The 15684-nt window shown below is 38.6% G+C and overlaps 1 protein-coding gene and 1 long non-coding RNA gene across 2 annotated transcripts in view; both read right to left on the bottom strand.

Moving 5' to 3' along the window:
• LOC144650726 (lipoxygenase homology domain-containing protein 1-like) overlaps positions 1 to 15684 on the bottom strand; it is a 50064-nt gene that overhangs the window by 19160 nt on the left and 15220 nt on the right. Inside the window, exons 9-20 of the mRNA XM_078510468.1 lie at positions 9433 to 9481; positions 8889 to 9024; positions 7676 to 7820; positions 6164 to 6269; positions 5893 to 6034; positions 5024 to 5286; positions 4663 to 4798; positions 3489 to 3649; positions 2865 to 2951; positions 2188 to 2320; positions 1127 to 1281; positions 286 to 443 (exon numbers count right to left, since the gene is read on the bottom strand). Of these exons, the coding sequence (XP_078366594.1) occupies positions 286 to 443; positions 1127 to 1281; positions 2188 to 2320; positions 2865 to 2951; positions 3489 to 3649; positions 4663 to 4798; positions 5024 to 5286; positions 5893 to 6034; positions 6164 to 6269; positions 7676 to 7820; positions 8889 to 9024; positions 9433 to 9481 (1671 nt within the window). The remainder of the gene's footprint in view (positions 1 to 285; positions 444 to 1126; positions 1282 to 2187; positions 2321 to 2864; positions 2952 to 3488; positions 3650 to 4662; positions 4799 to 5023; positions 5287 to 5892; positions 6035 to 6163; positions 6270 to 7675; positions 7821 to 8888; positions 9025 to 9432; positions 9482 to 15684) is intronic.
• Positions 10079 to 12937, bottom strand: LOC144650788 (uncharacterized). Its single transcript, XR_013570198.1, has 3 exons — positions 12859 to 12937; positions 11222 to 12280; positions 10079 to 10357 (listed from the first exon to the last, which is right to left on the bottom strand). It is a non-coding gene; the product is annotated as an uncharacterized LOC144650788 (long non-coding RNA).

Here is a 15684-nt window from a genome sequence, read left to right as displayed (position 1 = left end):
TCTCAGGCAAGACAATTTACTGTCACATTGCCTCTCTCCGACCAGGTGAATAGGTACCCGCGAATTGACTGCTGGAATTAACCCTGCGATGCCCCCCTCGAGACTAGCATCCCATCCAGAGGGAAGTAACGTCAGCTTTTCAAAATTCGTTACGGCGTTTTTTTATCTTTATCAATTAACTAAGAGTATCCTGTAATAACTATACCTCGCTTTATTAAACTGGGCCTCAAATTATCAAAAAAAATTGGAGAGTATTCTTAAACAAAATGAATACACCAAGGTTACCTGTTACAGGGGAACACATATTCCTTGGTGTTGTCCTCGGGATCCTTTATGACAATTTTATCTAAGAACCATCCTGATCCTGGACCAGACGAATCATGGCCCACACGGACCTTTTCAAGGTTCTTTAGTGATACAGCCTCAATAAGGAATTCATCAACCTAAAATGGAACAAATTGTTCAAGAGTTAATTAAGTTCAACAATGCTACAGATTGGGCTGTAACATCAACGTTAAACTTTGTTACTAAGTTATTTCGGGAGTTACATATGGGCTTCTTGACACGGTGATATCGAAAATTAAATTTTGGGCTGCCACACTTGTAGATACGATTCTTTGATAGGGGCTGAGGCGTTTAGTAACTGTAGCAACTATGAGAGGAATACGTTGAATATTGAACGAGCTATTTGTTTTATGAAAAGAAACACGTGTCAGTTCGGAGACATTTGTGTGGCACACAGCTACACCAACGGACATGTAAATATGTTGCAACTTTAGAATGCAGGTTTCGAACAGTTTCCTTACAAACTTAGCATAACGAAATTTCGCGTGATTTTCTAAGAACAGCACTTGGTATCCCGATTTTTTTAACCTGTGAGGGAAAAGAAAAATGATTCGAAAAGTCGGCTAGTTTGAGAAATCTGGGGCAGAACTACAACTGAGCGAAAGGAACCTGCTTTTGGTTCGAGTTATCTGGAGACTCGAAAATCGGGATTCCACCGAAGGTCCAAGTGCAAAATGTAATATAAGCTCACTGGAAAGATCGTTTGATAGGTTTAAGAACCTCTTACTTCTTTCTTTCTTAGTGGGAAAGACCAGGACTTATTAAACTATAACTGACTTACCTTGTTCCTCTCAAACTTGTTCCTGTTAGTTTTGGATTCTTCCAGCGGTCGATCACCAGTGTCACCTAACTCTCCAAAAATATTGAGGAAAATATTGGCGTTTGTGCCGGCACCACGCTTGTCACCGGTATACACTGACACGTGGTACACATGAACTGAAACAGAAATACACAATACAAATTACTTATGCTCTACGTTATACGTATATGCATTAAAGGGACTATGTCACGGAGATTTCGCAGTTTTTTTGGATCAACTGTTCTGAAATAAGTGGTAGGCAAATAATTATTAACCCATGAAACATTTTACCCATTTTGAACATTTAGCGGAAGATATAACCTTTATTGGGAATAGAAATCAAACATCGGCTATAAAAATCAACTTTTTGGAGGTGTGCGGAAACAACTGAAAACATTCGCTAACGTTTCCAAATTGCAATCCATTTCCATCCACGCAATTTGCAGCCAAACACGCTTTTAAACAGTTTTATTGCTCAAAATAGCAATTGTTAATAAAAAAAAAACATTATTTTTAGGTTTCTACGACACAAATATAAATTTGGGCTTTTCAAAAGTCCGTGAAATAGTTCCTTAAAGGAAAAGGAACATTTCTCTGTAAAAGAAGTTTTGGATTTGAGTAGTGGACCAGGGCTGAGTAAAGACCCCTTTTTATCTAATTTGTCTTATTTGTCAAGATACTTAATTATGTAGCTCGTTCACTTTCAAGAGTGTTGTAGTAATATTAAACAGCTCCATTCAAAGGTACTGCTCAGAAACCTGAGAGAGTTGTCTGCCTCATTGAGGTTTCAGACTTAGAGGTGTCCGTAAATTACGTAAAAAAACTGCACGATAATGGAGAATAAAGGATTTTTGCCCCATGTCTCTACTTTTATACAGAGGTGTCTGCTTAAATAGACTTTTATGTCAACAGAGAGTCAGGGAGGACGTTGCATGCACATATTTGCAGTGTGTTCCTAACTGCATAAAAGACTACACAGTAACTAAGAGTTTGAGGAATGCTTTGCAAGTCAGAGGAACATTCACTTGTTAATTGTTCATTACCAGGTAGCGGTTCTTTGCCTTGGATGATTGCTGGCAGTTCACGTATAATCTGGTGGTCATCCTCGCTCTTTGACAGCCAGCGATTGCACTTGTAAGAACACTTGATAGTTGACCTAGCATTTTCCATTTGGATCTAAGTGAAATCAAATGAAATGTTTCTGTCAAGTTACTCCGTTTATGTTAAATTTGATTTGTCTTAAATGTCCCTCATTGGAAATTTCCCTCGTAGACACAAGCTACATTCAACATGTTTGTCACATGCCTAAGGTCAAATGACCAAAATTTATCAATTGCCACATGATTCAGCGTAATAATGTTCACGACGTAAGGCAGCTCAGTATGAAAGGCTTAAGACGAGTCTGGTGATCATTTTGGTTGCTATTGTCAAGATTGTTTGCAAGTTTCAGGAAAGAAAAGTTATATTTAGGAAAACCATGCTGAACATTAGGAGGATGAATTTACACTAAAAACAACATCTTGTAAGCACAGGGACAAATAATCAAACCTAAGGCAAAAATAGTCTCATACATGTATATACCCCCTCTCCCCCCCCCCCCCCCCAAAAAAAAAAAAAGAACAAAGTACTAAGAATGCGGTTTATTCAGCACAGCATCCCAACCATAAATTGAACTTTTTTGAGCATACCATACCATGTTTTACTAGTATATAGTACTAACCTTCTCCAAGTGCCAGTCAGAAAATGACTTTGAGTTATCATGCCGTATCCTCAGCTTATATGGCTTGCCAACACTTGTAAGCTCAACCTATCAATTAAAAACAGTTATTTTTCAAAGTTTTAGATTTCAGGAGCGATTATAGAACATTAATACAATACTATTTTAATGTCCTTATGTTACTTCTAAATTTCGAATGTAAATCATGTTAATTGATGAGGCTGTGATGACTACGACAGACAAATTAAAATGCGTTCCAACTTTTTATAGGCTTATCTGGCAAGTTTTCTAGCTATACAATTAAAAGCTGATTTCTGTCCAACCATTAAAAATCATTTTTTGGCGTTCACAACTTATTTTGACAATCAAAGCCCGTTTTGACCATCCTTACACCTCTGCCATGTTCTGAAGGATTTTCTTGGTGGCTAGTTTCTTTAACGTTTAGTAACGATTTCAAAAAGAGTATTGCTATGAAGTTTCATCTGACAATAAGTGACAGAACATCTTACTAGTTACTTCAGGGAACAGCTACAAATTTGCAACAAACTCACATCAATTTACACTTTTAATTAATTAGTAACTACACTTACAGCTGAACTACAGCAACGATAAATCAATTCAGCTTACCTTAAACTTGTCCAGTTGTCCTTGTTCAAAGTTATCAGTGGCGTTACCAAGCGGTACTTCGTCCGTTTTTCCTTTGTCTCCATACAGCGTCATGAACACATTGGCATCTGTGCCAGCACCTCTTATATCGCTTGTCCACAACCAAACATTCCAAACAGTTTCTACAAAAAAAGGAACTCTTACTTAGCCAGAGGTACAGTGTAATAGTTGAGGGTGAATTCAGGTTCCCAAGACGGGACTTAGCCTGCCGTTTTCATCTCAAAGTTTTTTTTACGCCAAGAGTATTTTCTAAGCATTCTTGCTATTAACCTTCTAACTCACTCCTACTCTAACTCACCACAGTAAATATCTACCCTGTAATAAGCACCCCTTCCCACTTTCTAAGCCCATGCAGCCCTAAATTTAGTATTGCTGTGCAGCCTTTGCATTTGGCCATAATAGTAAAACAGTATCATCAGTGACTATAAACTACTAACTATTTTATTGACAAAAGACTACCTAGCACTTTAAAAAAACTAATACAACTACACTATAAAGAATCAAAAACATAATGGGCCGATTTTTTAAACGAAGCCTAAGTTAGACGTGGTTTAAGGCTAAATCGAGGTTTAGACGACGACTCCATAAACTATGGCTAACCAGAGTCTAAATTGCATTATTTGAACGCCGATGAGCCGAAGTTCACGAAGACCACGTTTAGACGACGTCTAACAAGTGTAGCTATTGTTTTGACATCATGCATGCGTGCTACTCCCAAAGGAACACTATTGTCTTGCTGCATACATAATGTAGTATAGAGCTGTGTGGAAATATTTTCAAGAAATTGTACTTGTCTTTTTTAAAGGAAATGAAACAAATGGAATCAAATATCTCTTAAACCAGCTCGGTGGTTTAGGAAGCGCATACAAAATACAAATCAAGAAACAAGTTGACTGCAATGGGCTAGAATCAGTGAAAATAAACAGTTAAACGACGTTTAAACCTACTCAGGAGCAGGTCTAACTTGCCATTGTTTGTTAGTCAACGGTCAAACTTCATCTAGACGCGGGTTATGATAAACGTTGTTTAAATAATTGGATTCGCAGACTAAATCCTGATTTAGACGATGACTTTCTTAGCCGCAGTCTTAACTTCGTTCAAATAACCGGCCCAATATAAACATTATGTAGCCTACTTGGACGTCTTTTCAGTCTCATGTCTTCAGACTCATAAAGATCTCTCTCAATCAACTGGTCACCCTCATCATCTGCCAGCCACTTCTGACATAAAAACACCTGTTGGTGTCCACTGCTTGGACAGTCAACTACGACCTGATAGAGACAACACTCTTGTGAATTAAAAGGTGATTGAGTTAAGATAACTACAGCTAGACATAACTGTACATGTTCCTGTTAGATGAACAATCTATCCCTAATTGAAATAATTGCTTTGTAATGATAGGAAGAGCCGATATAGAACAGGGAGTGTAACATATCAAATAACAGGCTAAGCAATAAAAGTTTGCTTTTAAGGACACATCAGCAGCATATTCCTACCTTCTCACAGTACCATCCTGAACCAAGTCCACTGTTATCATGGCCGATTGTCAAATGATGCAAAGGACTTAACATTTCTGTTGTTTCTACAGTGAATATATCTGTCCTTCCTTTTTCGAAGTTGTCCTTTTGTTCATTTTGTAACCAGAGTTTTCCACTATTACTTTCACCATCTTCTCCTCCGTGAAGGATGACATATACTCGTGCATTGGTAGATGCATTTCTGACATCTCCGGTTGTCACATGAAGATGATATGGAATTCCTAGATAATTATAAAAACGTTAGACCAAGTATTCATTTCCATCTGAGCAGTGAACTCTATGCTTCATTGGTCAAGGGCATGTCCAGTATGAAGACGATTTTGGGAAAAACGTTCAGCATAAATGCAAGTACAAGGACCTAAGACACTCTGTTACAACTATAACACCATTACACTTAGCACAAGATTAAGATTGTTTGCCTTTCTTCTTCTTCATACATGCACTTGACATGATGTACAGTACATGCACTTGACATGATGTACAGTACATGCACGTGACATGATGTACAGTACATACCCTTGACATGATGTACAGTACATGCACGTGACATGATGTACAGTACATACCCTTGACATGATGTACAGTACATGCACGTGACATGATGTACAGTACATACCCTTGACATGATGTACAGTACATGCACGTGACATGATGTACAGTACATGCCCTTGACATGATGTACAGTACATGCACTTGACATGATGTACAGTACATGCACGTGACATGATGTACAGTACATGCACTTGACATGATGTACAGTACATGCACTTGACATGATGTACAGTACATGCAATTGACATGATGTACAGTACATGCACTTCACTTACCTTTATCAGTTACCATGTCACCATCTTTTCCATCTGCTCTGATCAGTTCACGTGAAATCTGGCCATCATCTTCACTCTTAGAAAACCACCGCCTGCATGGAAAATCAACAGCATCTCCTGTCTTGGGATCTTCAACAGTTACCTGAGAAGCAAGTCAAAAAAACAACAAAACTATCACATTAGATTATGAAAAACACATTCGAGGACACTGAAGCAAGCCAGTATATAACAAAACAAATAAAGTTTCCTTTTCTTTTTCAAAACAACTTGCCTTGTTTAAAAACCAGCCAGGGCCAAGTCCACTGTTATCATGCCCAATCCTTATCTTGGTCAGTCGACCAAGATATGTGCCACACATAACTTTAAAAGAATCTTTCCTGAAAAAACGTAGACAAAAAATTAATGAACATGTTAACAAAATTAATAGCTGTCTACATGCTATGTTAAATAGTCACAAACCAATTCCAAAGATAAAGGATTGTATTTAAAAGAGCTATGTTACAGACAGCACTTCTTGAAAAAATGGCAATTTTTTTCAAGTTTGCCATCTTATTTATCCTCCTCAGTCGTGCCACACAATGTTCAGTCGCGCCCTTGCAACTTGCCGACAAACGATACCGCTCTGGTTACGCTACGTTGACCATACTTTTACCGCCGTACACAAAGACGAAATCGACGATTTTCACAAACACCTAAACGAATAGAACGCCGACATTCAGTTTACCAGGGAGATCGAAGAAAACAGAAAACTTCCTTTTCTTGACTGTCTGGTAAGCTGCGACAACAACGAACTACAAACTACAGTGTACAGAAAACCGACACATACCGACAGATTACTGGACGAAACATCCTACAACCCGACTTCCCACAAAGCTACGACTATCAAGACTTTGATGAGACGAGTGCAACTAGTTTGTGACACACCGGACAGTTTATATGACGAAAACAAATACCTTGACCGCGTTTTCCACAAAAACAACTACAATACTGACTTTATTAGACGCAACACTCACAAAACTACTGAAACTGACAGAAATCTGACATCTGTTACTACAGCGACTAATTTACCCTACATCAAGGGCACTTCTGAGACTATTGCATGGATTCTACAACCCTACAATATCCGTGTAGCTCACAAACCTATAACAACGTTACGACATTTACTGACCAACGTTAAAGACAGGGACAAACCTAACGGCCGACAGGGAGCGATTTATAAGATCAAATGCCCTGACTGCCAGGCCTCCTACATCGGAGAGACCGGTCAACAATCACATTTCTGAACACCACCGACTTACTAAACACAAAATCGACTGGGACTCTGCTGAATGCTTAACCTACAGTACTAACCATTTTAAACAGAACCGACAAACGAACCGCCAACAGAACGACTTAATTTGACTAACAATAGACGGAACAGAACGACTTAATTAGACTAACAATAGACGGATCGAAACTGACCAATTACTGATGACAAACTTTACACGAGTCTTACAGCCAATAACATCACGGCTTAACTGACCAATCAACTTCAACGCACCAGACTTATAACATCATCAACTGACAACAACTTTTCACTTGACTCTGAAGATGACTTCTCCTCAGGTTGTCGAAACGTCAGTCACCAACAACAGTTCTTCTCAGAACTTCTCTCACCCGGACGATCACACTATACGAACTACGTAATATTATTCTTGCTTATCTACAATTTATTTACAATAAACCAACAACTGCTACCACCTATATGCATGTACTTCAAGATCCAAGAGCAAGAGTTACTCACTTTCCACGTTCAAAGTTATTCCTGGCATTGTCTAACTTCTTCTCTCCTGAGTCACCGTCTTCTCCAAATACTGTAATTACAACATTGGCATCGGTTCCAGCTCCCCTCTTGTCACCAGTAAAGGTGTGAACCAGATACTGGTGGCCTGGATAAAGGTAAACAATACAATGTGTTAATGTGTGATCTGCAACGTTCAGTCATTCAAGTAATTCTGTTAACTATTGATCTCTCAGTATTTTAAAGAGTTGCTTGTGCAGTTTGTACAGTCAGTAGGGCTGGAACAAAATCCAGGTCCGATTGCCCAGGGCAAAAACTTTGTTCATGGGCAAGCAAGTAAAAACAGACGTTTGGTGGCCCAGTGAGAAAGTAAAATTAGCCTCAGTAGTCTTGTGAGTGTAAGTGCATGGAGGCAAGAAATATTTAAGTTGTGGCAAGTGAAAACTGAAATTTACTGGCACACTGGGCAGATGGATAGTTTTCCTGCTTTACAGTTTATGCACGACTTTGTTGAACAAACTAATGTGTATAGATCTAATAATAATTCAGGGCTGTGCTCTAAGGGTGCCCGGGTGCCTTAGGCGACTAACTTTTGTCTTTGGGCAACCAGATACAGTCGAAGCTCTCGTAAGCCGACACCCTCGGTACGCGAAAACAGTGTCCGCAACTGGAGCTGACCGCTTACGAGAATTGTTCTCGTAAGCGGCCACTAGAGGTTTAGGGGATAGATGGCCGCTTACGGGAGCTTGCCCAGCTAACATAATGTTAATATGCATGTAAGTGGTGTTTCGAAATGTAACCGGAGTGGATGACAACAAAACAAACACTGAAATATGGTACTGTAATTACTGTTAAACCATTGTGACGAACGGCATTGTGAAGTTGACTGATAAAAACAAGATACAGAGGTTTTTAATAGGATTTTCTTTGGGGTGTCCGCTTACGGGAGCTTAAAAACAAAGAAAAAGTCTAAGTTGTAATCTCTGAAAGTGTCCGCGGCCGCTTACGGGAATGACCGCTTACGAGAATGTAAAAATACAGAGTTTGTATGGGAGTTAAAACGGGGTTTCAAACAAGGCGGCCGTAAGTAGAGCTGTCCGCTTACGAGAGTGTCCGTTAAAAGAGCTTCGACTGTAGTCTTATTTCTTTCGTATAAGCTTTATGCTGGGCACCCTGGATCTCATACTTTGGAACCTTTTGGACAAATCAGATGTACCTTGAAATGCAGCTGAAGAATCAGTGGTTGCTGTCAGCTGCCTTACTATGTGCCCATCTCCTTCATCTTTAGCTAGCCACTGATTACATGGAAAGAAGAATTTACGCTCCTCTCTCTCACGACAATACACAATTATCTGAAATTAAGAGTTGGCAACATTTCAGCTATACATTTTTTATAACACTATCCTAAAAAAAATTAATGGCACACTAAAAACTTGGCATGTAAATATTCTTAAAATTCATTAATATAGGCTGCACATCACACTCATTTGCCCTGTATCAATGTCAGAGAGTTACCCACATAATTTAAAAAAATGCCACGTTATTCTGATCAAAATGGCCACACACAAAATGTCCTAGGTAATGAAGTACCGGTAACTGCAGGAACGTTTAAGTGCTTGCAGTGTAATTTTGACCTGTTGTTTACATTCCCATTGACCATTTCAAAATAAAGTCCAGTAATATCCGATGAGCAGCAAGTGTTATTACCAACTCCGATGATAACCATTATCAAAGTTAGAAAGTTCTAAGTTATTTAATACCTTGTCTAGAAACCATCCAGCAGAAAAACCAAAATTATCATGCTCCACACTAAAGAAAAAAGACAAAGAAAAAAGTTCAAGTAACACAGTGATGATGCAAATGCTGGGAATTAATTACATGTAACACTCATTCAATTTAATTGGGACTCGTTCATTATAATTGGGACTAATTGGTGTTAGCTGTTATTTCCTGTTATCAGGTATTAGAGCCAGTCAGGGTCAGGTTTATCTTTGGCTAAAAGTTGACCTAATGTTATCTGCTAACAAAGCCATTATATCCAATAACAAGCTTGTTATTGAATAACAAGTTAACAGGCTATAATACCTCAGTTTTCGTCGGCTAATGTTAGACATTTTAGCCAATGAAGTTCTTAGGAGCAAAAACCAAAATTCCTGTTTGCTAAGAAAAGACTGGAACACATGCATTCACATACCTTGAATTAACTAAAACACACGTCATTCGAATTTCGTTTCAGACTTAAATGGTTTTCTCGTTAACTTCATTAAGATCAGATGATAAAAAGTGAAATTTTTATCGAATTTGTTGTAAGGCCCGTGCTACTGAACCAAAAACTTGAATGTTATGTGAATGTTCTGTAAACCTTCTTTGCTATAAAAACACAATTCACTACAAATAGTTTTAATATCTTCAGTGAGTTGGTAATACAATTTGCTTTGTTTCATCAAAGCACTCTATAACAGAGAGTTTCAGTTTGCGAACAAAAAAAGTTGAAATCGTTATAAAAGACCGCCAAAGACCGCCGCCGGAAATAGCAGTTCTCAAATGGCAACTGTTGACATTCCACTGCTTTCCAGCAGGCAATGACTTGTCATGTCAGACGTTCAGTTGCTTCTTTCTTGTCCCAAACTGACTTTAGGAAACTAGTCACATTGTTTCACTCCACTATGAATAAAAGGATTTCATCTGTTCATAAAATAATAGAGAGGACATTCAATTAGAGTCTTGATCAAGAGTACTTCGCCGTTATTTCTATGCCCGCATCGCGCGCAAAATAACGGCTCAACAAAGCCACACCGTGACAATGCTAGCACATTTTGTTTGCTTATCGTTTGAAAGTTGATAGATATTACCCACACACGGCGAAAAATTCATCACATAATACGCATAAGCGTCGCTTTCATAAAAATTACGGTATTAGGTGAAACAGTATTTTATTTCTCAAAATTTATGTGATGATCGCGTTAGACACCCAAGTGTTTTTGCTTCGGTCTATTGACCTTTGCTGACTGATACTGCAGGTCACCAAAGTCGTCTCACATTTGTATAATCGAAAAAATGTCGATGGAATAGTGGTCAATGGTTTTGAATAAATTGTAAAATACATCGCCTTGATTTCAAAACTGGAGTTAATCCTTCATCGGTTCCAATAAAATAGACGCGATTCTTTGAAGTTTTACTACAAGGGTCTATAAGATTTTAGAAAGATGCAACTTTGGCAACCGCAGAATATGTTGGTTATTAGTCTAAAACTTTAGAATGGCTTTCTAAGCGCTATCCTATTTCTTTATGCAAACACCAAAACGAATACTTAAGAGTTTAGATATTAAAACGGCGGAAGTCACGAACGCGGCAAACACAGTATAGTTATTTAATTTACTTCATTCATCTATTTTGGCGCCAAAGTGTGGAATTTATACCGCCAAAATGGTTGCAAAAATGTTATTGAGATTTTACGGCCACTAGTAAGCGCATTTTAGTGTGCACGCCAAAATGTTTTCGAAATGGCAGTAAAGAGTAACAATCAGAACTAACCGGGATTAAGCTCACCTTAGAAAGAAAGCCCACTTTCATTTTCATTTGTTCACCATATGTTCGTCGTGTTTTACCATCTAGCTCCCTATACAAGCCCTGTCAGACCTTTATAACAAGGAGACGTGACTGATTTTGCTGCCCGTTTCAAGCAAAACAGCTCGAGCATTAAAAACTACATTACAGATCAGAGCCCATAACATAACAGAGGCTCGGCGATCGTCACCGTAGGCGTACGTCACTGAATAGAACACGTGTAAGACAACTGATATCCCAGGGGGTTGGTGTGCGTACACAGAACTTGAAACGAACTTTTCATTTGCGTGACCATTTATTAAACGCAATATAGACTTTTTTATAGACTAGATGGCGGTATGTTGTTTTCATCCATCAACTAATTATAAACTGCAACATACACTAATTACAATTTTAAGACTCTTGATATAATTATAACGTCTGTTCTACAATGTATGTTGCAGATGTATGTTGTGTATGTATGTATGTTACAATGTTACAATGTATGTTGCTGGGCAGCGTTTAGGTGTCTGTAGTTAGGTACACTTGGAAATACAAATGACTCAAAGGTTATGGCCCAAGCTTGCTAGACTTTTGTGCATGTCATGCATCATGCATGCATTACCATGGCATGACAGAAGCAGCTTGTAATTTTGATTTTCAACTTGTAATCAGTGTTGTTCTTTCTTTCGTCTTTTCTCTGTCAGGAAAAAATGTTATTGGTTCCAACCTCGCACGTTCATAAATTAAAGGTTGCGTTAGACTTTACCAAAAACTCTATTTCAGCTAATCTATTTGGCTAGCAAATTCTTAGAAAAAAAAAAAACTATCAAAATATTATTGCGCTTGCCGTAAGTTGCACAAGCAGGTACAAGCATGAAATGTTAAACCACTTAATATAGTTCCTGAAGTAGCGCCTGTCATTGCTTGAATCAACCATTCATGACATTGTTATCAGAGGCATCATTCCTGCAGACGTTTTGGAGAAATCTACTTGTTGGTCGTTTTTCTTCTTTTCCTTTGAACAGTTTCTCCGTTTTTTCTTTTTTCCTGCACTATGACCTGTAAGTAAAAGCATGGAAAACGTAAGGAAGTGAAATACAAAACTACTGACTCGTTGCGAAATGCAGTCATACTAGTACAGGTGACTCCCGATAACTCGAAACCTCGCGCTAACTCGAACCGACATTAATTTCTCAAGGATTTCTTTAATACATTTACTGTAATTTTACCGTCAGTAACTCGAACCCTCGATAGATTGAACCTCCCGCTAACTCGAACCAATCTTAATTTCCCTTCAGGTCACTTTCTATACAATTTTACCCTCGATAACTCGAACCACGTTTGCAAGATGTGATAAGACAAAAATATAGTACTGTAGTCTTAAACATTAAATTTATTTTGGGGCAGACAAGTGTTCTTTCTTTTCGCGTTACAGAAAATGTGTCAGTGCAGTTCAGGGCCGTTCAGGTTTTAAAATGAAGCTTTGCCTCCTTCTTTAAAAATAATGTCAATAATTTTGTGTGTGTATCATTTGTTCTCAACTCCCAGTAACTCGAACTCCCGATAACTCGAACATCTTCACATAACGTTTGTGTTATATTGAGATTTTGGTTAATAACATTTTATACACAGCTTACATCAGGGAAGTGATTCGCCTTTTGTAGGAGATTTTCCAGGGTTTCTTCCCGCTGCTGTTGGTCAGGATCAGTTTCAAACGGTGCCTTAGCCGGACGGTGATTTTTTAGTTTGTCCAACTGCCACTCTGACCGTTTCTCCTTTGCCAGCATGTCCGCAGAGGCAGTTGCCCATTTCGCACGGAACGCCTTCTCCTTATTAACAAATGACGACCACCACATTTGGTCTTCGTTAGTCAGCCGTGAACACTTCTTAACGGACTCTTGGAGATCTTTGATGTCCATCAGCTTCTTGGTTTCGGGCCTAACAAGGACGGGAATTCCCCTTGGTTTGCCGTTGAGCATATGTAGGCTAGGACCATCCGGCAGCCAAGTCTTGTCGTTCGCCCACTTCTTGTACCTCATAGTGACTTGGCCATCCCTCTTAAAAAATTTGTACGCGTGGGGGTACACATGGCGTTTGACGCTGTTGAGGTATGGCTCGAGCCAGGCCTTGATATCGAAAACGTACTTTAACACATGGACGTCTGGAGCAGGGGTATGGGCCTTGTGGATGTTTCTGACTAATGCCGGCAACGTCATCGAATCCTTCTTGTGTAGTCGTCTTGAAATTCTACTAAAAAACTGAAGTTAAAAAGAGAAAAAGATACTTGGTCAGACACGTTTCACCATAGGTACTTTGAAACTCTCTGAATACGTAATAGCATTGAGTATTTCGGTGTCTATTTGGTTGAGAAACGTAGAGGGACCTTTCTGTGTTCGTTTGCGGAATTTTTTGACCAAGTACACGATGTGTATAGCGAAATTAAACTTGACGTGATTCACATTCAATACCTGGTCCACATCTTCGTGCGTGTGTCCAACCATAAGAAATGATAAACGAACCTGCCAAGATGAAAAGACAACAAAAAAAGAAAAGAAAAGATAGTTAAAAGACTCAGCACAGGAAATAATGCTAGGAATCGAAAACGACATAATTTGGAACGATGACTGTTTACTGCTTGTAATCAAAGATAATGGTCGACCTACCTCCTTAAAAATGCCTTTCTCTACAAGAAGTGAACAGAAACCGAGAATGTATCGATTCTTGCACTCCCTGTAACAGTTGTCCATTTGCAGGAAAAGGTACGGAGGCAAGCGTCCTTCCTAAAGAAGAGACAAAGACTTTATCTATGGTATGATGCTGCAATATCCCCAATTTCTCAGTACTTGTGTGCCGAGTTTTAATCTTTGTCCAAAAAATGGTGCACGCTCATAAGCATAAAGTAATCTAAACATGTTTCAATACCTCGGAGAGCTCCACAAAAATCTGTAGTAGGACATTCAGCGTAAGGTTGGAATCATGTGGCCATCTCATTAGATCGATGTAGCTGAAGATCCTGCCGTGTCCGTGCGAAATTGCTCCGGTTACATGAGTTCTTAAAAAGTGGTATGTTTCATCCTAAAGCACGAAGAAACATGGACAAAAGAAGGATGAATATAGATTTGATAATAAAATCAATTAGTCATACAGTCCTTTTTAATGGGAGGAAACATTTTGGAATGAAAACATGAAAACTGCGAATAAATGTTATTTCCATTTCGCTGACACAGCAACATACTTGATTTTGAACACCTTGTTTTGCAGAAACAGCTCTAGACTGAATAATTAAATTGTTCTCATAACAATTTTAACAAATCCTTAAAACAAATAGTGTACGAATATTTCATTGCTTACCTTGGAAAGGCAATTTGCGTGTGGAAGATTTGTTTTTGACTGATCCATGCCGTCAATTATTAAGGATAAATACTGGTCTGGATTGAGTTCTGCTTTTAAACAGTTGGCGTAATACGCTCTCCTTTCAGCCCTTAAACGAGATAACCTTGGCATTAGTTCGATCCCTAACCAGATTTAATAATAAATAAAGCAGCTCAAATATTTCATGATCATGACCTACATTTGTTGTTCATTGTGTATTTTTCTTTTGTACGCGAGAGACCTCCTCTTGTCTTTGTTGTTTGTTCCTTGAAGACATAACTTCAAGGCCACGCAAACCCCGCATTTGGTGAACTTGTTTTCCTATGTAAAGATAGTCGGTATAAAAACAGAAAAAATGGTAGCCTTCAGTTTTGATGGGCCTGTCATAATTTTACATTGTAATCGATTTGAGAATTACATGAGTTTATACAAGTCCACGTGGTAAGGTACAACGTGTGAAACAAATAGGAAATTAAAGAAGACACACAGAGAGAAACTTAGTTGAAACTGAATGTTTTTTAAGTTGATGTATACCACAGTTTAGGTGACATTTTTAACTTGGAAAATGGCAAAGCCATTTTTCGGGTTGTAGTGTTTTGAAGCAGATTCACTCCTGCGTCCTCCTTAAGCTTTTTGACCCCGTAAGCTTTTTAACCGCATGTGGTTTACAGTAAATAAATGACCTTTTGTTATTGTAGGTCAGCGATACTTCTTATTCAACTTTCATCCATACCTTAGGAATGATGACATTTCGGAACCTTTTTTTCCACATTCGGGAGAAGGTTGCCCAGGATACTGTGCGCACGCCAGCACTCTTCAAATCATCTCTATAGGTTAGGTAAACCTCTCGTTTGGTAAGGCACGTTGGAAGACAGTACTTGTCTTCGTTTGGTATTCGATCTGCACAGCTTGCAATGTAATCTTTTGAAAAAAATAAGCAAATAATTTAAGCCGTAGGCTAAGGTTCAAACAGGTGGTTATTTAAGTTTGACGTTTTCGGCGCTTGAATGCAAAGACGTTGGTGCCGTTTCTATTGAATAAGTTTATTATGATCATTGAACAATCCAAAATATATCTTTGTATGTACTAAG

The sequence above is a fragment of the Oculina patagonica genome, chromosome 4 (assembly GCF_052425735.1).
Source record: "Oculina patagonica isolate OP01 chromosome 4, crgOcupat, whole genome shotgun sequence".
In the NCBI taxonomy this organism is placed as follows: domain Eukaryota; kingdom Metazoa; phylum Cnidaria; class Anthozoa; order Scleractinia; family Oculinidae; genus Oculina; species Oculina patagonica.
The sequence above is the reverse complement of the archived record's forward strand: the minus strand, read 5'-3'. Positions and strand labels throughout refer to the sequence as shown.